Below are 19,984 nucleotides of genomic sequence, written 5' to 3'. Positions count from 1 at the left end.
AGGGTGGCTGTATTGATAGTAGGACCTTATCTAGTTACTCATATCAACCCCATTCATCTTGTGATTATACTCATCGATTGCCCTAGGCACTAGAAGGTCCTTGCGGACGTCTAGGCTAAACACTTGCCGGGTAGCCTTTTTAGTAATAGTATCCCCCGCTGGGCGGCGGCGGTTACAAATAACTTCCTAGCCGTCCTGGAAGACAGTTGATAGGAAGAGTACGAGGGCATTATCCTTCGAGGTGAATTGGTTGACCTAGTTCCTAGTTAGCTAGGCTGAGTAGGGTTGGGCGGGCTAGTAGCTTACCTCCCTATCTAAAGTAGGGATATAGTGTATTTCGCCCTAGGGGATACCCCGTCCTTTAGTCTCTTTCTTAGTAACTAAGATCTTATCTATCCCACTATTCTTCCGGTAGGTACTAGAAGCTCTAATCTGTTAATTCCTCAGGGTACGAAAGAGACGTATAGAGGCGAAGAGGTTGTTAAGAAATACATGGTAGGTTGCAGCTGGAAGTAGGGAAATAAGGGTAGTTACTACCTGCTGCGTTGGTGTCAACAGAGCCAGCTTTCCAGCAGCTAGCCCAGCAGGCCTAGCCAACCGGCCTGGGCTGGGCTGGGCAGGCTGGGCCTGGGGGACTAATGCGTATGGGCCCTTTCCTTGTACGTGCCACAGCCACCGTATATAGTAGCCAGACTGGGTAAGGATCTAGATCTTATAGCTAGTTAGGATAGGTTTCGTTGGAATCGTTGTTATCTCAAGAGATCGACCTGTAAATCGGACTATAGCCTCGTCGATTATAAGGTCTAAACTAGGTATATAAAGAGAATCCCTAGTCTCTTGGATATAGGCTAGCTACTGGTTAACCTTCCGGTATACATCTGGCATTTGATCTTGGCCCCGGCCCCGGCCCCGGCCCCGGCCCTGGCTGGGCTGGCTAGGCTGGGCTGGCTGGCTAGGCCGGAATTCAGCAGTGTTAAATATCCGTAGTTGCTGGAGTAGTAGTTGAAAACGGTCCCGGGATATAAACTGCGTAAATAGGTGGATGGGATCCTCCCTCTCCTGCTAGGTTAACCAGTAGGTTAATAATTTAGATTCCCTATATATCCCTATATACAATAAGATCCTTAAAAAGAGGTAGATCTTATTGGCTAAAGCCTTCCTCTATTTATTTGCTCTAGAGGTTCTAGCCCTAGGGCCTTCCTTAGATAAGGGCGCCGTATTTGTCTATTATGCCTACTGTTCTACGAGGCTCTGCAGAACGTATTAAAGGAATAGTTTAAGCGGGCTTACCGGCAGCCCCTGTACCCCTTGGGCCCGGGCCGGTACGTCAAAGGGCCGGAAGGAGCCCGGAAGACCATACTTAGTAGCCGGAGGTTCGCGGGGCCGGACTATCGCTACGTTATAGCGCTCGGGCGTATAATCTAATTACAGGTAGTAGTAAGGTCTTCTGGAAGGACCTCAACTACTATATAGCTGCGTATAGAAGTAATAGGAGTATTAGATGTAATAGAGGTATCAGAATCACTAGAAGATATCATAGGATCAATCAAACTGGAAGTAATAGTAGTAGTAATAGGCAAAAGAACGCAGGGTAAGTGACGTATCGTTAAGTACCCCTTCGAATGCGGGGTAATAATGGGTAAATAGTGGGTATTTGGGGGGCTTGGCAAAAATGGCGTCAAGCAGCACTCGATGGGATAACCCCGAGGTATGTTTGTGACCATGCCTCCAACTTTTATCTGAATCAAGTCAGCTGTATAATGGTCCAAAAACTGACACCAACTTCAAAAGTACGCAATCACAAACAAAGGCTTGAAAATCACAGCTGAGACGAGTCTGATGCCCGACGGCGCGCACTTCTTAAGCCTCCGCTGCCATAGATCCAACGACCCAGGCCGTCGTCACCTCGGGATTCTTCTCAGAGACCAAGGCGGTAATGTCTTCCTCCGCTGAAAAACCGGCCGCCTCTGGAGTTTAGAGCACAGCGCACCGGGCATTGAGCACGTGATGTTCATCAGCAAGTTCCTCGAGCCAGACGTAGCGGAGACGCTCGCTGGGAACATGAACTCCATCTACCGCAACGCCTTCTGCTTCCCGCCCACGCCACCACAGGTGGAGTTCGTCAAGGCCCGGCCCGACGGCATGTGGAGCTCGTCCCGGCGCATGTTTATCACGCAGGGGCTTGACACATTTGACGGATACGTTCAGTACAGGACCTCGGGTACGGCTGACCAGAACTTCATCGTCGCTTGTGGCTTTACCGGCGGTGGTGCCAATCCGTGGGTGCGTCTTGCGGCTGCTAGTGACGAGACGAGAAACATCTTGAATACTGCAATGAGCGGTGACTTTGTGAAGTTGCGCCAGCTTGGTAGTGAGCGCGGTGTGATGAAGACGAGAATTGCGTTTGGTTCTAGTAGGCGGGTTGAGGATAGACCGGTCGTGTTGAGACTTGGGATGGAGACGAGGATGTTGGAGGGGCAGCCTGTGTTTTCCATCTTTGTGGATCAACGGACCGATTGGGGTGATTTGTGCTCGGTAATGAAAGGCAAGTAAAACTGAATAACAATCTCACAAGCCATGAACTCGATGTCAGTGATGGGTCCAGAGATGAGCAATCCAGTCCTATCAGGCCTTCATAAGAGATATAACTCCTTCATCTTTCCACATAAGATTTTTTTTTTTTGCCTCAACTACTAGGACTCATACTTGAAAAGACGTTTCTTGACTTGTTCGGCTTTGGTCCTTCGTTTTCAAGCAAAGTGTCTGACTCGAGTCTTTCAGGCTTCGTCTACAACAATACATCTGGTCTGACATTCTCTGCAGGTTTGCTAAGCCTGGATATATGTTGCTTACATGGAACTTACACGGAAGAGCAGAGCAATTATCCTAAGCCAAATCACACCTACAACAATGTCGGTCATAATGCAGACAACTCCAATACCTTGTGACGAGTACTAACTTGCTCTGTAAAGGGTCGCAGAAGCGAGCTGAGGAGGGCTCCGGATACCCCACCGCTGTTGAAGACTCTGCCCAACAAGGATAGAAGGAGCGGGTCTAGCCCTCGCCCGAATAGACGAGGCCCACGGCAACTGCCCACTTGAGCTCACGATAATCACTTCTGTCTTCATCGGCCCTCTGGCGCAACGGTAGCGCGTTCGACTCCAGATCGAGATCCTCCAGGTCTTCGAGTTGCCATCGAAAGGTTATCTGTTCAAATCAGGTGGGGGTCAGCTTTTTGCCCAGTACGCCCTGTAGACGTCTAGATTTCATATCTTAAGAAATATCTAATATATTAGCAACGCTAGATAATCTCTAAGGAAAGAAAGTACCTTTGAGTTAATTTTTCTCTATTATTTCTTCAAGTGGCTTTAGCATTTGTTTTTTTTTATTCGAAATCCTAAAAATCCCACGTATAGGCGATAAAAGTTGCTATTTCCCAAAATACCAGATCGTCTACCCGCCGTCTAACAATTTGCTCGTGTAATCGCGGAATTCGTAAGCGAAACTCGCGATTGCGTTCAAGGTTATCCGTTCAAATCGGGTGGGGGTCAGTCATGTTATCAGCTCATCGCTTGGATCTCTGTCTCAGGAGGCTCTCTGATGGGTGTGTTTATTTTTTCGTTTTTGTTCCTGCATGTGCAGATATTTCGCAGCCGACGTTTCATTGCGTTTTACTAAAGATTGACTTCCTCTCCCGAGTGCAATCTTTTCACAATGATACTCTTGCATCAAGCATATTGTCAACCTATCCAGTCTGACAACTTTGGCAATGAACCTCGGCTCGCACATCCCATGTCAAGAATCAAGGAAAAAGCCAACTAGAGCAAGCGACACGCAAGTGCTGAAGATTGCAAACAACATGAAACCAATAGATCACAAGGTTCTCTTACAAAAAGTCCGTTGACGTTGCTTCAGTTGGAGGGACTCTTGGGAATATAACCGCAACCTAATTCCACCCAAGCCGAGCGCACCTCGACCCCATCATGCAGGAAGACAACCGCCTGCGCTTCCGCCCCGAGAGCAGCCCTGCGGACAGGGCGCACCCGCATTAAACTGCCAACTGAAGAAGGGGTCCGTCTCGTTCGTCAAGACCGGACCAAGCAACCTTGTTCGGCGGGGTAAGCCCGAGGACTGCCGGAAGACGTCCCTGGACGTGATTTGGATCTGGCCCCATCCCTCCTCCGTGAGGGTCTCGATGCTCGTGCCAAAAACGTATTCCCTGAAGCCAGCCCAGTGCACCGCCGATGCGCACATGGGGCAGCTCTCGGCGTTGGTGTAGATGGTCAGGTTGGCAAAGGCGGCCAGGGTCTGGGCCGGCGTCATCCGGTATGAACCCTGGGGATCTACAAAGATTGCCGAGCAGTTGTCAATGGCCGCCATCTCCCCTGCTTCATGATCAGCAAAACCCTTGAAAAATGGGGAAAAAGCTTTGTTGGGTTGTGTGAGATTTCTGGTACCATGCAGAGTCGGGTTCCCTGTGCCAGCATTATTGTTGGCGCCGGTGCAGACCAGCTCCCCCAAGCCGCCGGTAGTGTGGTTCACAATCGCTGAGCCAAAGGCCGCGAACGGGCACGGGTTGGGCAGAGCCAGGTTGGCCTGACGCATCTAGTACGCTCGCGTGGTGAAGTTGATACCATTGACAATCTTCAGCGGCGGACATGTTTCCAAGGTCATGTACCGTTGAAGATCACCATCGTCATGTCCGACTGCTGAGGCGACCAGTAACAGGGCTACAAGACCGAGCGGTGCCTTGAGCAGGCTCAAAGAGAGTGAGGATGCGCGCATCGTTTCTCGTTTCGCGCAAAGAGCTGTGAGGCGAAGCTGCGACGCGGGCTTCTGTCCAGATTGGGACACTTCAAGCTTCGGAGAGCTCCTGATTTGGATTAGTGAGCTGGAGGTGCACACTGTTGCGGGAAGTGGCGAAACTCGGTCAATGCTTGTGCATTGTTTGTGTGTCGACGTCAAAGCAGATGAACGTTGTAGACTTTCCCACGAGTTGTCTGTAGTAGACTCTTGCGGTACTCGGATCCTGCGTTGTCTGCGGCATTAGTTGGGCTTTAAGAGAAAGGGGACCGGGGTAGTGAGGTCTTCAACAAACAGATAGGAATTGTGGCGGTAAGCCATGGCCTATCTACTGAGGTTGCAATCGTCAATTATTCCGTGATAAGAAGATTACGATGGATGCGGTCCGTATCTTTGAGTCTTGTGGCTTTCTTGTGCTGCACGCAAATTATGTGGCTGGTCAGCTGAAAATGTCACTGTCAAGACCGGTCCGTTTCGGGCCGCTCCGGAAGCACGTCCGGTTGAAATATGGGTCTTTTCGGAACCATCTCCGAATAAGACGGGGAGTAACGAGAACGAGTTGTTGAAGAAGTGGTAAAGCAACAATTATCATGTCTAAACAAATGGATATCTATTTAACGGACAGAAAACAGTTTTGTTACATGTGACTACAGCTTTCTCTTCCGCAGAGAGAGCAAAGCTCCTTCTGTTCCACCAACACGTCCCTGCCTTTCCTTTCCAGCATCTCAATATCAAGATTATAATTCGTCTTTCCAATGCCTGATTCGAGATCATCTTTGGGAATTCCATATGGGTTCATCGACCTCCATGACAGGTCGTACGGCTGAGGCGGCGGCGAAGAGGGCTCGAGCACCTTGGGTTTGGATCCACCGTACGCGTACATGTCTCGGTACTTACGCAACGGCGTCTGGTCGTCTTTTAGTAGGACAGGAGGGCCCTTGGGGCTCGTGATGTAGTCGCGGACGTAGTTGTCGCTAAATTGAGGTGGGCTGTTACTCCGCCCAAACCTCTGATATCTCCCAGCAGCCTTTGTCGGCTTGTCCACGCTGCCGTCTGAGGAGGGGCTACTGCCTTTTGATGGCTTCGGGGTGGTCCATCTCGCAAACAGCGCGAAGCCAGGGAACTTCTTCTCGACCAGGTTACGAATCATGGGCGCGCAAGCGCACACGACAACGACGCCTAGTTCGATAGTCGTCCACCACACAACGGGCGCGTAGTCCCACGTCGGGTCGATGGAGTTACCAAACACTGCCAGAACCTGAAGACGAATAATGGTTGAAATGAAGCCGACGGATCCCAGAAGGAAGACCATGGCGACCGAGATTTTCTTGTTCCGGTTCATTTGCAGGCCTGGAAGCATCGCTATCGGAAGGGCGAGGATGAGCAAGTCCTGGATGATAGCCAAGGCAGAGTTCGCGTAGGCCAATTGGTTGACGTCGAGGCAGGCACCGGTATGGTTGTCTTTGTTCCAGAATAGTTCGATCGGGTGGCATGAGAAGATGGTCAGAAAGCCAATGACTACCTGGCCGACGACGAGAAATCCGATCAGAGTGTACGCAGCGATGCGGAACTTTGGGACCGTGAAAATTCGCAAGTAGAAGACGACGAGCGATAACTTCGCGAATAAGAGTACAAAGACGTAGACAATCTCGGCGGCGTATACTACAAGACGTCAGCTGGAATTGCTTCGATATGAGAATGGCATTGACTTACAAAGACGCAGGATCTGAAGCAAACCACCCGACTTGAGATCGTAGAGATGCTTGCCAAATCCTAGGGTTGACACTGTTGACAGTTAGTCGCTTATCTGAGCATTTGGTTCCACCGAACTCACTAAGAATGATTGCAGACACGGGGGCAATCGCAATGACAATAGCCGCAATGATCAACGCGTCGTCTAGACTCCAAGTCTTTGCAAGATTCTTCGCAATAAGTCGCAAGACAATCGCAATGACAGCCGTAACGTAGACAGTGATGAGAATGGCGAGGACTTTCCCAGTGTCAGACTCGTGAGGTAGGTTGCACTGCGTCTGTTGTAGCTTCGCGACATCTGGAACGCTTGGTCAGTATTCTACTCCCTTTCCTCATGCCCAGAGCATTGTGTTATCATCACAATTCTCATGACTTTACTCACCTAGGGAGTCTTGCATGGTACAGTTCGCAATCAAGCATGGGCCGACGAGCTGACCCAGGCCAGTGCTCGCACACGAGCACGTCGTGTTCGTGAGGTCGCATCCGACCCCTGCGATACCCTGGACAAGGCAGTTCAACTGGGTGCAGAGTGTTAGCCAAAGTGGGTTCATTCCGGAAAAGCAACCGCGCAAAAAGAGCCTCCAACATTGAAATGAACTTACGCCGCATGTCGATATGTTGCTAAGATCAGGTAGTTGTTGCCTCGCAATCAAATGAACGTGTTCACCCGCGAAGTATTCCTCCCCGGCTGTTCCCACGGCGCCGACGAACGACATAGCAAATGTGATCCATAGCAGGCCGAGAGAGGCCGCTGACGATGTTGATAGCCGCATATCGAAAATCCGAGACGAAGTATCAGCTGCTTTCTGTTTTTCTGCCCCCGGCTTTTCACAGCTCCATATAGCTCTGGCCGTCTAACGCGAGTTGTATGTGTCCGGATGGACGTAGTTGCTCGGTACTGGCAAGGGCCAAGGTCGCCAAGTCGCCGCACCGGGCGCGCATGTAACTCAAGATCTTCCGAGAACGAGTGTTGAAATAGCCAACCCCTGGAGGTTCGAGTTCGGTGGCAGTGGAGACGACGTTGGAGATGCATCACAAGCCCTGGTTGACGAGGTGGGATAGGACAACGTTATCAACCTTCCCCTTCCTCCCAAGGGGACCCGTTCGTTGCGTTTGCCCCATGGATCTCGACACACCAAGGATAACTGGTCTTTGCTTCAGATGCAAAGAATGACCACACCCCGGGAAAATACGTCAAAGGGGGGCTCCGGGTGGACAAAGCTCCCTCCCTCGTCTCTCTCCCCTCACTTTTTTGCTGCTGCAATGCTGCAAGAGCACCTCCCGTCCAAGTGTTGCGAGGTTTTGTGGATGGGATGGAAAGGTCGAGGAAGTGGTGTGCAAGTGTGCGCGCCATGTTCTGTGCGCCTGCGAGCTGATTGGCCTTGTGTCTGTCGATGCCCTCCCTCCCTCACCTCCTAGCTTCCTCTCCCTCCGCGCCTTAGGCTATACGGATATGTACGGACACCAAGCTCAATGAGCAGAGATCTACCCAGACAGTAGGTAGCACGGGCATGGGAAGCACTTAATTACCGGCATAAGAATATGTATGGACTCGACTTGGCAAACGTCCCCCCAGCAGCTCTCGGCCTTTGAACCCGCGCCGCTGCATCACCAGTGGAAAATCTTAGAGTTCTAGCGGCAGATTCAAGCAACCATGGTGTCGGTTGTCATGTTTCACGGGACCAGGTCCATCGCGCCATCTCCCAACTATTGAGCCGATCAGGAGAAAGTCCATCAAAGCGATCAGTGCGGCTTTCCTCTTTCTGTCTTCGCGTCCACCCTCTCGTCCACCTCTTTATCTTGTTTTCCCTTCTCGCTCCATCATCTACCCTTGACAACCTGCGTTCTGCGGGGCCACAGAGTCCGTGTTTGGGCGGGAAACGAAAAGGACCGTTCAGGTTCTAGTCCATACTGTGCAGCTAGTGCGAAGCACTCGGTGGCTCGGCCCATGGTTCCCCGCCCCCCGCGACCCTTGTCCCTAACCGGCTGGTCCTCCGGGATATACGCTGTGATGTTTCACACAGCTCGAGTGTTTCGAAGCCGCCTTCGAGAAGGGCTGGCCAACATATACAGCGCCCTCTCATTCGCCCAATTCAGCCACATTTGTTGCAGAAAAGCTGTTATATGAGGGGGGAAGGAAAGTGTTTGGTCTGTGGTTGTCTCTTCTGAGTCTAAGCAGCCAAACTCTATTTAGACTCCGCCCATTCTCTTTCTCTCACACACTCCCGCCTTTCTCTGTGCTCCTCATGTCTGTTCTCGAACTCTACGGATCTCTCCACCCTCTCAGATGCCGTTTCTGACGAGCATGTTGGGCCTAAGGTGATCCCAACGGTGCTTCGAAGTTGGCGTACTGGTCTATCTGCCTGCCTCACTCAAAACTTGATTGACAGCGGTTGAGCAGCCTCCACAATCTCCCCCGCCACGGCAGATACTGGTCAGGTGCCAGACTGAATAATTTGGATATTGCCTACTAATAATCTAATCAGATTTCATCTGGAAGGGTGGCTCAGTTGACTTAATCGTGGCAATCGAGTGAACAGAACACACCACCAGCAAAAGACCAGCAAAAGCTTCTCAATGTACTCGGCCCTTCATCTCGTATTCTTTGTTTCTTCTAGAATCAAAATCTTACACACCATCTATAGAGCCTTTTTGGTCAATCTGATCTGATCCTCTCAACAGACACATCCGTCCTTCTCGAGTCTCCCGCCGGTAAGTGGGAGACAATCTGTATCCAAGCACTCTGTTGAGCCGAAGATTTGAATCTTCAGTTCGGAGGGACTCCTAATCGGTTTATATCTCCGTTCGGGCGATATGGGTTCCGCTGCGGGTTTTGCGACGAATTTCGAGCGTGGATGAGGTGAAATCTCACACCTGAAATCTCAACGGTTGTCAAAAAGCATGGTGTGATTTCTGTGTCGAAACCACGATCGAATGCAGCATTGACAGTTGTGTGACGTGAGATCCAATCTGTAGCGACCTCTTTGACTAATATGCACGTAATTTTCTGCCCTGCTGCGTTCTTCGGCCCTTGGAATTACTGCCTTCCTCTTGCAACTTGCTTGGGCAGTGTACAGCAAACTTGAAGTTGTACGAGCCTTCACAAAGCTAGTAGTAAGGCCGGAGAAGAGCCATCATCATACGAGCACCCTGTCCATCCTTTTGCCTGCCGGAACTAAGTTGTCGTCCTGTAACTCATCGAAGCAAAGCACAGTCAGGCAGACCAGCCGTGGGTCCAGGCTTGCAAGAGAGATCGGACTTCATCCCGCCCAGGTTGTTCCCTCGATTGCAGGCAACCATCTCGATGATGGAGATCTGTGTGGGCAGGTGCAAAGTACAGTGGCCAACAAGGACATCCTGTTTGCTCTTATTCCTCGGATTTATAGAGCGAAGAGGGAGACTTTGGGCGCCATCCAATCAGAATGTGAATCCTTCATACCCGTGAGAAGATACTGTCAACCTCCACTGCTCTGGGGGGTCAAATACTGTCACTCCTGTGGGTTAATCGCCAGTGTACGAGCAGACTTCAGGGGCTGTACAGCCACATCTCGTAAATTTTAACCTTTTCGCCTAATGTCTTCTAGGGGCATGGGTTGCATTGACAACTCAAAGTGAGGTGATATTCAAAAGTAACTTGTAACGCTAATATCATGAGATTGGTAAAACTTCCCGAAGAAGCCTGATGAATAACAGCTGTTCACGCAGCCACCATCAAAGTCGGCTAGCCTCCTGTCAAGCCTGCGCAGCCTTCATAGCAGCGATGCGGTGCTTAGTCCGCTCCACCACGTTCTTCTCATCGTAAATACCATTGACGCTGGGTGTGCTGTTGACGACCTGCGCCCACTTGTAGAAGCTAGGGGCCTTCTCCTCTAGCGAAGTCAGGATGCTCTTCGGGATGAGCTCGTAGTTTGCAAACGAGAAGAGCCTCAGCGTGAATGATCCAGTGAGAACCTCGGCCAAAGTAACCTTGTCACTCCCGCCAAAGTACGGCTTCGCATCCTTCAACAGCGGCTCTACCTCCTTGGCGATAACATCAATGAACCCAGCCGCGATCTCATTCACCTCGGCTTCCGACTTGGCCAGCTGCAGCTTGTACAGCGATGAGTTGGCCTTGCTAAAGTACGTGTCGACGAAGAAGTTGATGCGCGCGCGGGTGAGCGCGGCGTCCTTGGTGCCCGGGGCGGGGACGAGGTGGGAAGGGTGCGCGTCGGCGAGGAACTGGCTGACGATGGCGGACTCGGTGATGATTTCGCCGTCGTAGGATATGGAGGGGACGAGACCGCGCGGGTTGATGGCCAGGTACTCTTTTGTGCGGGGCACCGAGAGGTCGATGATTTCTTCCTCAAATGGCAGGTTGAGTTCTGCGAGGGCGATGTGTGCACGGTGAGCCCCTGAGATTTGGGGTTAGCTATGGATCTTTCCCCCTTTTCTTTGCGCTCATTGAATCTTATTATTTTGAGGGTGGTGCGCTGGTTTGAGTCGTGAGACTTCATGAGGGGTGTGATTGTGTGTCTTCATGCTCAATTCTGCACGTGGCTCTCTGGGGTAGGTGGTTACGCGGAAAGAGAGTGAGGGGTTGAATGCGAAAAGACGAAAAGGAAGAACGAGGATTAGGCTGGAGATGGATGTCACGTACATGGGCAGCCGTGGTTGGTGTACAACTTGATCTTGGGGGCGGCGGAAGACATTGTCAGGATTCGGTTTCTGATACAGGTCTGTGTTGATGAAATGGAAAGCTGCTAAATGTGTTTGTCGGGGAGTTAAGAACTAGGCTTCTTGGCTTTCTGCTGGGAGATATGGGGGCCTGTTGGTTGGCGATGGTGAAGTTGGTGCGTATTTGAAGGAATCGAGTGTTGATAATTGATTACCAATGCAACATTAACACACAGTGAGGTCGGAGAGTTGCACCATTGAAAGACCGATGTCGTGGTGCAACTTGTTCCCCCAGCCTTGAGAGAGGGGGGAATAACCCCGCTCACTCGTATGCTTGGCTCATCACTCTGTGCCTCTCTGAACTCCCGGCGGAGTTTACGGGGAAGCAGCCAAACATGGTTCACCCAGCTTAGAAATCAAGGGTCGGTGCTCGGCACGGATTTCACATCCGTAGATCATGTATTCTCCCCGCTTCCCCACTGGGAGTCTCTCTCTTGCATTCATGCCGTTCTTAGTGCACATGTAGATTCGAACAGTATCCGACTGTCGGATACTGATAGGAGTGATCCTATTGCAGATGTTGGCTCTATCTTAGATCATGATATCATTTGCCGTGCCGCAGCATTGAAACTCCACAAGCCCCGATGCAACGTGGGTCAACCTCGTCTTCCCTCCGCCAGCGTTCCCCATTTAGGCCCATTTGGAGGCATCCGTGCGGGCGGATGTTGACCTGAGGACCCTGAGGAATCGTAGGACTGTCATGAGGAGGAGACTCAGGGGAGGTGAGGAGCTCCCTTTGAACATGACTTGCATCGTGCCTTGGACTTGAACAATCCGGCATGACATTGCAAAGCCCGAGGCATCGAGTTCCTTGGCAAGCAAGAGCGATCAATCGCAGTCTGCAATGGCGCCAGGGGAAAGGATTCTAATGGTCGAGACGCGATCTGAAGAGCTCGGCAATCTTTCGAAAAAGCTGATGCCTGCTGTTTTGTTCAGTCAATCTTCCTTGCCCTGCTGGATCGTCCAGTGACGGGAACCTAGATCGTGGTCCCGGGAGTGTGTTCCGGAGCAGCCGAGAAAAGACGACATGGAGCGGATTGTGAACGATGCGTCCCTGTAACACTCGATCGTCGCCAAGAGATATCATTTACATTTCGTGCAGCCAGCATGGGTTTGTTAGACGCTCTATCGTCCCTCCAATTGAGCAACATCTGGGGAAAGTAAACTTTTGTTGGTTCCTTCTGCGAGACAGTAACCCGCAGACTTGGCAACGACGGCCGTCTGACATTCCTACAACTATTAAACCGATTACAAAACTCTAACTAATATTGTCCTGGATGACATTCTTCATAAGCTCGTGGTTGTGAGAGTAGTCAATCTCAACGTCGACAACGCAGACTCCCTGGTAACTCAACGCCTCCTTCATGACGGCCTCTAGTTCCGATGAACGACTGACGCGCAATCCCTTGGCGCCAAACGCCTCGGCATACTTGACAAAGTCGACCCCACCCAGGTCGACGCCCGAACTGCGACCGTACTTGTCGACCTCCTGAAACTCCACCATGTTATACTTTCCATCGTTCCAGATGAAATGCGTAATGTTGCACCCTTGCTTGACGGCCGTTACTAGCTCCTGTCCGCTGTAGAGAAACCCGCCGTCGCCGCTGATGCTTACGACCTTCTTGGAGCACGGCGGCTCCTGGGCCAGCGAGGCTCCAATAGCCCATGGGAGAGCCACTCCGAGAGTCTGCTGGACGTTGGAGACGAGGAAGGACTTGGGGCTATATGCGAAGTAGAAGCGTGAGAGCCAGATGTACATGCTGCCGACGTCCGATGCCAGAGTTGTCGACGGAGGGAGCAGGCCCTGCATGTGCTTGATGAAGTAGAGAGGATGCACGGGGCCATCGCCGGTCTGGCCGAGAGCCTGGGGACTCTGCTCCCAGGCGTGGAACTCTGTGAAGATGGTCTTTGCTACCTCGGATTCCTGCGGACGAGAGACATTGGCCAAGATATCGCTCAATGCCTTGACGTTGGCGGCGATAGCGCCCACGAGTTCGAGCTTCGGGTTGTAGAAGGCACCGTAGTCGGCGGGGATCCAGTCCAGATGCAAGATCTCAAGGCTCTGGCTCTTGTGCCAGGCGTCAGCATCATACTCGGACTGATCGTAGCCGGCGACGATGACGAGATCGGCCTGGGAGAGTAGCTTATCACCAGGTTGGTTGCGGAAGAGGCCGATGCGGCCGTAGAAGAGATGGGCGAGCTCCTGGCTGATTGATCCGGCGGCTTGGAAGGTTTCGACAACGGGAATGGGGTGCTTGCGGAGGAAACCGTGGACGGCTTCGACGGCGTCCGGTGTCGCTGCCCTTGACCCGAGGAACAGAACTGGGAACTTTGCGTTTTGGATCATGGCCGCCGCCCTGCTCAGTGATGCTGACGGTGATGTGCCATACTGGGGTGGTGTGAAAGCGCTTGGGGGCAGCGCAGGGATGGACGTCTTGGTTCCGACTGTCATGATATCGATTGGTAGGCTGATAGCTGTTGCACCCTGCGGATACGCCGTGGCGGTTCTGAAGGCATCGAGCATGATCTCTGAGATTTGATCCGGATGCACGGCGCCAGTGGTCTTTTTGGTGACGGGCTCGAGAAGCTGGACGCCCCTCAGGCTCTGATGTGTCTTCTTGGCAGCTTGCACCCGCTTGACGTCGCCGACAATCGCAACAACGGGTGCACCCTCATCGTTGGCGGTGACGAGACCGGTGACAAGGTTGCTGGTTCCCGGCCCGGAGGTAGCTATACATACGCCGGGTCGGCCTGTGATCCTGCCGATCGCTCCGGCGATGAAGGCGGCATTTTGCTCGTGGCGGCAGACGACCAGCTGGATCTCGGGGCGGTCGATCAGGGCGTTGAAGACGCTGTCGATCTTGGCGCCCGGAACACCAAAGATGTGCTTTACGCCGGCAGCGACGAGAGAGTCGATCACGACATCTACCGTTTCTAAAGACATTGTGAGATGTGTTTGCGTGTGGTGTCGAATCAATGCAGAAATTCAGGTTCTGCTTAGTTCAGTAGGATGAAAAGAAGTGAAGCATTAGATGCATTCGATCCGGTCCAGTCTGGTTGGATCAGGAATGCTGAAGGTATAAGGAACGCTGTTTGCGTCAATTTCAGAGGCCCTTCGAGAATGCGAAAAGATCAAGTGGTCAGGAGCAGAAGCAAGAACTTCAGCTTCACACCTCGCGATCACGATACCGGCGAGAGACGGAGACAGAGAAGTCAAGGTGGAGATTGAAATGCCGCAAAGTTCCCTAGCGCTTGGCCCTCAATCGGTGAGATGAGGAGCAAAAACCACAACAATTCAAAGACCGAAGGAGCGAGGCGGCGATGTGGCAGGTGATGCCGTGCGACTGACGTCAGCGCCCTCCCCGGGCAGTGGGGACCCAAAGCGGCGCCTTCCATTTCCACCTCACTGTGATGACCTTGATGACTCAACCATCAACGCCAGGAAAGAGCCACCTGATGGCAGCTTCCCGTGCGTCGCTGAAAAGGTCGCTGGGTCCGGAGCCGCCTTCCGTGGCCTTCCGATGCCTCCGATCCGGCGGACGGGAGGGAAGGTGCGCGGGCAGGTGCGCTCCTGCTGCAGCCAGCAGTCAGCAATTGCGGGCCGCTTTCGTGGCCAAACTCAATAGAACCCCAAACCTTCACTCACCACTTCACTCACCATCTCACTCTCCGTGAACATCTTATCTCATTTCACCTGACCAGTGTGGCTTCATCTTCTTTTCTATCCAAGTATCGGTATACTGAAACTTAAATCCAACTTTAACCACAAAGAAAACGAACGACCTGACCGGGTACCATAAGACATCATGGCGGTCAATGAAATATTCCAGTACTCCATCATCTCGGCCCTCATGGACGGCGTCGCCTCCAAGGGCCTGCCCGTCTCAGACCTCATCTCCCACGGAAACCAAGGCTTGGGAACTTTTCGCTACATGGTCGGCGAGATGATCATCCTCGACGGAAAGCTCTACCAAATGAAGTCAGACAATACCGTGACCCCAATCGACACAAGCCCCGCCTCCGACGCTGTCGCCCCGTTCGCCATGATCACCCGCTTCCAGCCCACGGCAACCATCAAGGCCGCATTTAGCAACAAGAAGGAGCTTTTTGAGCACCTCTCACGAGACTTCCCCGACTCGAAAAACTTTTTCTTGGCCATCAGGATCGAGGGCGTGTTCAAGGGTATCACGGTGCGGACGGCCGGAGGTCAGAGTAAGCCTGGCGAGGGCTTGGTCGAGGTCGGCAAGCACCAGGCGTCGCATACCTTTGAGGAGCCGGTGCGCGGCACCGTTGTCGGCTTCAGGTCGCCAGAGTATACCATGGGCATCAGCGTCGCCGGCGATCACCTGCACTTCATTACCGAGGACCGGACTCAGGGCGGGCACATCTTGTCGTTTGGTACGGACGGCGAGGTCGAGATTGGTGCGGCGCAGATTTCAAAATGGCACGTTGAGCTGCCGACGAACGATCCCGAGTTCAATAAGGCCGCATTGGAGGGCGATAAGGAGGGCATCGCTGCCGTGGAGGGTTAGGAGAGGGGCGTGGAGCAATGTAGAAACATACGACAATCCTAATGACTGATAATCTCCTACCACGGACATTTTCGACGTCGTTGCAATGCGAGAGGAGAAAAGAGAGAAGAGAAATAAAAAGATTACTCCGATTGGATTAGCGGTTGATATATGGTCCACTTATGAGGATCCTTCGAAATAGGATGAGCAACCCAACTTGGCAAATCTCACTGGCATAATCAAGTGCGGGCTGCTTGTGGGTGAAAACACAAGAGTAACAACTCCCATATCATCGTGTAATACGTTCCTCCAGTGGATGATAAGAAATTTTATTCAAAATTGTGCGGCAAATTCACGGTTTGACAAAGGCAAGAAAAAATTGTGAAGTTGAAAAATGACATATTAATCCATGTTCAAAGAAGGCAAACCCTTCTACAGTACAATATACAGGTCCTATCAGCGGGGTGACCGCGATGGCAATGCTATGCCACAAATGCAAATGTTCGCCATCTATGGATATACCCGGGTAGTCCCAATGCCTTAATACCGATGCGAATTTGATGAGAAATGTGTGAAAGATGAAGAGATCAAACAAGCCAAGCAACCGCTTAAGAGGTGTAGCTGCAGCTGTTGGGGTCGGTGATCTGAACAGCGCGAACAGCAATGCCAAGGCAGCCAGAGTTACCGGCAGGGTTGGCGACACCGGAAGAAACCCAGACGGACCAGCTGTCCTCGATGGCGTTGGGGCAAGCCAAGAAGCTGGCGCCGTCGAGGGTGAGGCCGCCGTACTGGTCAATCTTCCAGCCGGAGCGCTCGCCGTTGCGGGGCGCGGGCTGGGCGCCGGTGGTGTAGCCGAGGTTGCCCTGGCCCATGCCGGAGCGGTCGGCGTAGAGCTGTTGATGGGTGGCGGAGGCGCCGTAGAGGTAGAGGCCGCCGTCCTCTTGGTTCAGGTAGAAGGTGGCAGAGTCGTCGTCCTCGGTGCTGTCGCAGGTGGCGTTCTGGTTGGGTAGCTGGAGGAAGATGTAGCTCTTGGCGGCCTGGAAGGTAGAGAAGTGCACCTCGCTGGCGGAGCGGAGGGCCATGAGCTGGAACTTGGCGTCGGCGGGGAGGCCGGGGGCGGTGCCGTTGGTTGTGCCGTTGTTCTGGCGGGTGATGAGCTGGGGGACCGCGGCGCCGGAGACGGCGGCGATGAGGGAGGTCGCAACGGCGAGGATGTTGGTGAACTGCATTTTGATGGTTGAAGTGACTGTGGGTGTAAAGACTGATGTGGTCGGATGATTACTTTGAGATTAAGATTGTTGGTTGGTGAGTGTGATGAGGTAGTGCTTTCTGAGAGTTGATGGAGGGGATCTGTCGGTTGTCTTATATATCAGATTGACAATCACACATGCTGGTTGCTGCGGTGCCACTAGAAGGCTTTAGGAGTCCAGGGGACCCCGTTTCGATGATCATCTCGTAATCACGGGTTGCAGAAAGCGAGGTCGCGTTGGTTGCGCTTGCTGGTCCCAATCCAACCAGTGCCCAAAGTTGAGTGTGTGCACTGCCGAGGCGAAGATCTTCTCGTAATGCCGGCCAGGGATACCTGCGGAGCCCGATTGACATCATGAGCCCTGCCTCCTGTGGTTTGTAGGTGGAGTCACGGACAAATATGAGAGGAGGCGAAGGCGAGCCGCGAAAGGGTGAGTGACATGGCATGGCACCCCTCCGGAGAGACTTGGCGATGCGGCATCCCGCCTCCTAGCGTTGCCGTCTACGCCGCCCGCGAAACCCGTTGCTTTCGCCCCGAGACTCTGGTCGACCTCGCAACTCGGTCTCTGCACGTTGACTCAGAGACTAGAGTGTGTGAATGGGGAACTTGAAAGCGCCACAGCCGGCGGCCTCGGGAGGACGGAGCCGGCCAAGGACAAGGTGAGGATGCCGATTGGTTCGGTTCTCTATTTAGCACAGCCATTGTCATGGATGATGGATGAACCGGTGGTCTCTATTCGGCACAGTGACACAAAAATGGGGGGAAAGAAGAGAGAAGAAAAGAGGCAGAGAGAGGCTGGCGGTGGCTGGCAAGCTTGTCCTGCTGAATCGCACACAGCTCTACCACAAAAGCTGCGCCCCCAGCCACCTAACCAATATCTGTGTTATGCGGTGACCAGCACATGCCACCCGGTGCCTTAATATAGGGCAGAAGTGGGCAGTGATGTCCCAAACAAACGACCGGCTGCCCCACGTCCCCTATTTTCAGACATTTTAGGCCTTTTAGGCATTTTAGACAGGAGCCGTCTCTTTGGGACGTGTCTTGGCTATCCTCAAGGTGACATAACCGAAGAGTTGCAAATAGTCTAACTCCCCGGGGGGCAAACAGCTACACGGTATGGGCCAAGGGCCGTAACGTAGCATGTCGCTCTTGCTCGAGGCAGAGGCTCCGGAGCTAGGGAAGCGAGAGGTAACCCGTTTCCCGACAGGTGAACATTTTACATAAACGAAACGGCCAACAATACGACCGAACAAAGAAGAGAGAGGCGACAAAAAGTCAAGAGTCAAGGACGCTAAAAAGTCGGTCACTGCTCCCAGTCAAGGGTCCATCAAAGTGAAACTGACGCCAGCCCAACCTGCCAGCGTCGCTCTCGATAACGCCGATGAACCTTAACATATTAATAGCCGAGTCAAGCAAGCAGGTAGATCCGCTAAAATCTCTTTGGTGCTAGGAGTGCTTTTCCGGAGAATATTCCATAGCCGTCCTTTTGGTCAGTAGCTGCGTCAAGCGCTCGGCTAACGCTGAGTTCGGGGGCGAATTAACAGTGACTCGTGCGCTTGCTAGAGGAAAATACGCACCATCGTCATTGGGATTCTCTTCAGAGCGTTGGGCGAGACATTGACAGAAACAATAGCGAGCTTGTCTGTAAGCAAGACATTCTCGACCCAACTCGACCCCTGGCTGCAAATGGAGCGGCAAGAGACACAGAGAGGCACGACAGGCCGCACTCCAGTCCGATTCGTGGGACACTGCAATGGCCTGGTGGATAATCCATCGAAATGGCTCAAGGGCCGTGTTCGGACGATCTGCTGCCCCAGAAGCTTTCAAGTTGGGACGAGACGTGGAGACGTTGTTCCCACCTTTATCCCGCATTTACCCAGTATTACAACCTTGATGCGTATTTTTATTTCTTTTTCACCCCCTGAGCTGCCATGGTGACCCCGGAAACTTACAAGCGAGCCACGGCAGAGCATGACCAAAGCCTGTGTTCATCGAATCTCGACGGTGTTGCATTCCCGATGGTTGTTTCTCTCCTCGCTGCCAGTTGGTGATCTGATCGACAATTCCCTCAAGAACACGGTCATGGTTGGTGTAGATGATCCACGATAGCACCAACAGCGTCTCCAAAAATAACCAAGCTTAACAGCACAGTGTGTTGATCACCAACCAATTTACCAGTTCGAAGAGTCAAACAGTTTGTTTAAATTCGCGCATGGCAATGGCGATCATTTCTCACGAAGGTAATGCTCCGCCGAAAGAAGTTTGAGAGGGCAGCTGCCCGATTATGAGATAGGGATAGACACGGCGCAGGCAGAAGAAAACATTGAGGTGGTCATTGGTTGGTGCACCCTGACTCCCGGTGACAGCAATGAAGCCAACAGATTCCCAACGTGGAGGGGACAACTTGACTCAATCGTTGGGCACAATCGATTTTGGGTTGTTAATTGATGTTGCGATCATCCCGTCTCGTCTATCATGATTGTGTTATCTGACTTCGTGGTGAAGTTCACCTCAAGATTTTCTGACCACGGGCGTGGGCATTCTTCGTTCAATGTTGCAATCTGACTTTTATAGAGATTGTGATATACAGTCTACCGAGATGAAATTAAGAACACAATCGGGAAAACACAACGTCCTCTGGAAACGTCAAGAAATGATGTGATTCTGTTTTGAAATGTGCTTGGTCCCTGAAGAGTTCCTCTTTGTTGTTTGCTTGCCGTAAACTGTGAGAAGTAAATTCGAAAAAAGAAATTGAAAGGCATTGAACTTCGACCCATGCAATGTGATTTATTTCTTCATGCTTTCTGCCAGAAAACAGACGTTATTTTCGTAAACATGATGGGTGCCATGCCCTCTCTCAGATCCCTACCCGCCGTGCCGCATACCGGCATGACCTGTGCGGGAAAAGCGTCCGAAGCCCCGGAGCATCCAATGCACCTCTCCTTCGCTTGATGAA

At 52.3% G+C, this 19,984-nt stretch overlaps 8 protein-coding genes and 1 non-coding gene across 9 annotated transcripts; 4 read left to right on the top strand and 5 right to left on the bottom strand.

Annotated features, from left to right (window-relative positions):
• Positions 1 to 1,672: 1,672 nt before the first annotated feature.
• Positions 1,673 to 1,953, top strand: BDP81DRAFT_388111 (uncharacterized protein; the record flags this gene model as incomplete). The annotated part of the gene is made up of 2 exons (XM_060587053.1): positions 1,673 to 1,708; positions 1,792 to 1,953. 2 exons carry the CDS (start codon positions 1,673 to 1,675, stop codon positions 1,951 to 1,953), a joined length of 198 nt encoding a protein of 65 aa, XP_060451196.1.
• On the top strand, positions 1,747 to 2,735 carry BDP81DRAFT_412096 (uncharacterized protein). Its single transcript, XM_060589189.1, has one exon. It carries the CDS (start codon positions 2,008 to 2,010, stop codon positions 2,551 to 2,553), a length of 546 nt encoding a protein of 181 aa, XP_060451195.1. The 5' UTR covers positions 1,747 to 2,007; the 3' UTR covers positions 2,554 to 2,735.
• Positions 2,736 to 3,129: 394 nt separating this feature from the next.
• BDP81DRAFT_t30 lies at positions 3,130 to 3,230 on the top strand. The gene has a single exon. It is a non-coding gene; the product is annotated as a tRNA-Trp (tRNA).
• A 751-nt stretch (positions 3,231 to 3,981) lies between these two features.
• Positions 3,982 to 4,605, bottom strand: BDP81DRAFT_388109 (cytidine deaminase-like protein; the record flags this gene model as incomplete). Its single annotated transcript, XM_060587052.1, has 2 exons — positions 3,982 to 4,385; positions 4,458 to 4,605. The coding sequence occupies 2 exons, from the start codon at positions 4,603 to 4,605 to the stop codon at positions 3,982 to 3,984; spliced, it is 552 nt and encodes a 183-aa protein (XP_060451194.1).
• Positions 4,606 to 5,353: 748 nt separating this feature from the next.
• BDP81DRAFT_466815 (CFEM domain-containing protein) lies at positions 5,354 to 7,803 on the bottom strand. Its single transcript, XM_060594443.1, has 5 exons — positions 7,158 to 7,803; positions 6,938 to 7,073; positions 6,638 to 6,853; positions 6,517 to 6,588; positions 5,354 to 6,465 (listed from the first exon to the last, which is right to left on the bottom strand). The coding sequence occupies exons 1-5, from the start codon at positions 7,326 to 7,328 to the stop codon at positions 5,441 to 5,443; spliced, it is 1,620 nt and encodes a 539-aa protein (XP_060451193.1). The 5' UTR covers positions 7,329 to 7,803; the 3' UTR covers positions 5,354 to 5,440.
• A 2,222-nt stretch (positions 7,804 to 10,025) lies between these two features.
• On the bottom strand, positions 10,026 to 11,500 carry BDP81DRAFT_412091 (glutathione S-transferase domain-containing protein). The gene is made up of 2 exons (XM_060589188.1): positions 11,192 to 11,500; positions 10,026 to 10,946 (listed from the first exon to the last, which is right to left on the bottom strand). Exons 1-2 carry the CDS (start codon positions 11,241 to 11,243, stop codon positions 10,288 to 10,290), a joined length of 711 nt encoding a protein of 236 aa, XP_060451192.1. The 5' UTR covers positions 11,244 to 11,500; the 3' UTR covers positions 10,026 to 10,287.
• A 1,026-nt stretch (positions 11,501 to 12,526) lies between these two features.
• Positions 12,527 to 15,073, bottom strand: BDP81DRAFT_456284 (acetolactate synthase; the record flags this gene model as incomplete). Its single annotated transcript, XM_060593143.1, has 2 exons — positions 12,527 to 14,202; positions 15,064 to 15,073. The coding sequence occupies 2 exons, from the start codon at positions 15,071 to 15,073 to the stop codon at positions 12,527 to 12,529; spliced, it is 1,686 nt and encodes a 561-aa protein (XP_060451191.1).
• Position 15,074: 1 nt separating this feature from the next.
• Positions 15,075 to 15,800, top strand: BDP81DRAFT_306559 (alpha-acetolactate decarboxylase; the record flags this gene model as incomplete). The annotated part of the gene is made up of 1 exon (XM_060583287.1): positions 15,075 to 15,800. The coding sequence occupies one exon, from the start codon at positions 15,075 to 15,077 to the stop codon at positions 15,798 to 15,800; it is 726 nt and encodes a 241-aa protein (XP_060451190.1).
• A 587-nt stretch (positions 15,801 to 16,387) lies between these two features.
• Positions 16,388 to 17,008, bottom strand: BDP81DRAFT_443948 (cell wall protein PhiA; the record flags this gene model as incomplete). The annotated part of the gene is made up of 1 exon (XM_060591765.1): positions 16,388 to 17,008. The coding sequence occupies one exon, from the start codon at positions 17,006 to 17,008 to the stop codon at positions 16,388 to 16,390; it is 621 nt and encodes a 206-aa protein (XP_060451189.1).
• Between the last annotated feature and the right edge of the window lie 2,976 nt (positions 17,009 to 19,984).

Source organism: Colletotrichum phormii (assembly GCF_030913505.1).
Source record: "Colletotrichum phormii strain CBS 102054 chromosome Unknown BDP81scaffold_1, whole genome shotgun sequence".
NCBI classification, from domain to species: Eukaryota; Fungi; Ascomycota; class Sordariomycetes; order Glomerellales; family Glomerellaceae; genus Colletotrichum; species Colletotrichum phormii.
Note: the sequence above shows the minus strand (reverse complement) of the source record. Positions and strands in the feature narration are given on the sequence as shown.

Bases quoted from the DNA above. Each gene is read 5' to 3' on its own strand.
- BDP81DRAFT_412096 (XM_060589189.1), top strand. From the start codon at position 2,008: ATGTTCATCAGCAAGTTCCTCGAGCCAGACGTAGCGGAGACGCTCGCT.
- BDP81DRAFT_412091 (XM_060589188.1), bottom strand. From the start codon at position 11,243: ATGTCTTCCGCCGCCCCCAAGATCAAGTTGTACACCAACCACGGCTGC. The intron at 10,947-11,191 runs GTACGTGACATC...CCCAAATCTCAG, and splicing joins CACCAACCACGGCTGCCCAT to GGGCTCACCGTGCACACATC.
- BDP81DRAFT_466815 (XM_060594443.1), bottom strand. From the start codon at position 7,328: ATGCGGCTATCAACATCGTCAGCGGCCTCTCTCGGCCTGCTATGGATC. The intron at 6,589-6,637 runs GTGAGTTCGGTG...AACTGTCAACAG, and splicing joins CGTGTCTGCAATCATTCTTA to TGTCAACCCTAGGATTTGGC. The intron at 6,466-6,516 runs GTAAGTCAATGC...GACGTCTTGTAG, and splicing joins GCTTCAGATCCTGCGTCTTT to TATACGCCGCCGAGATTGTC.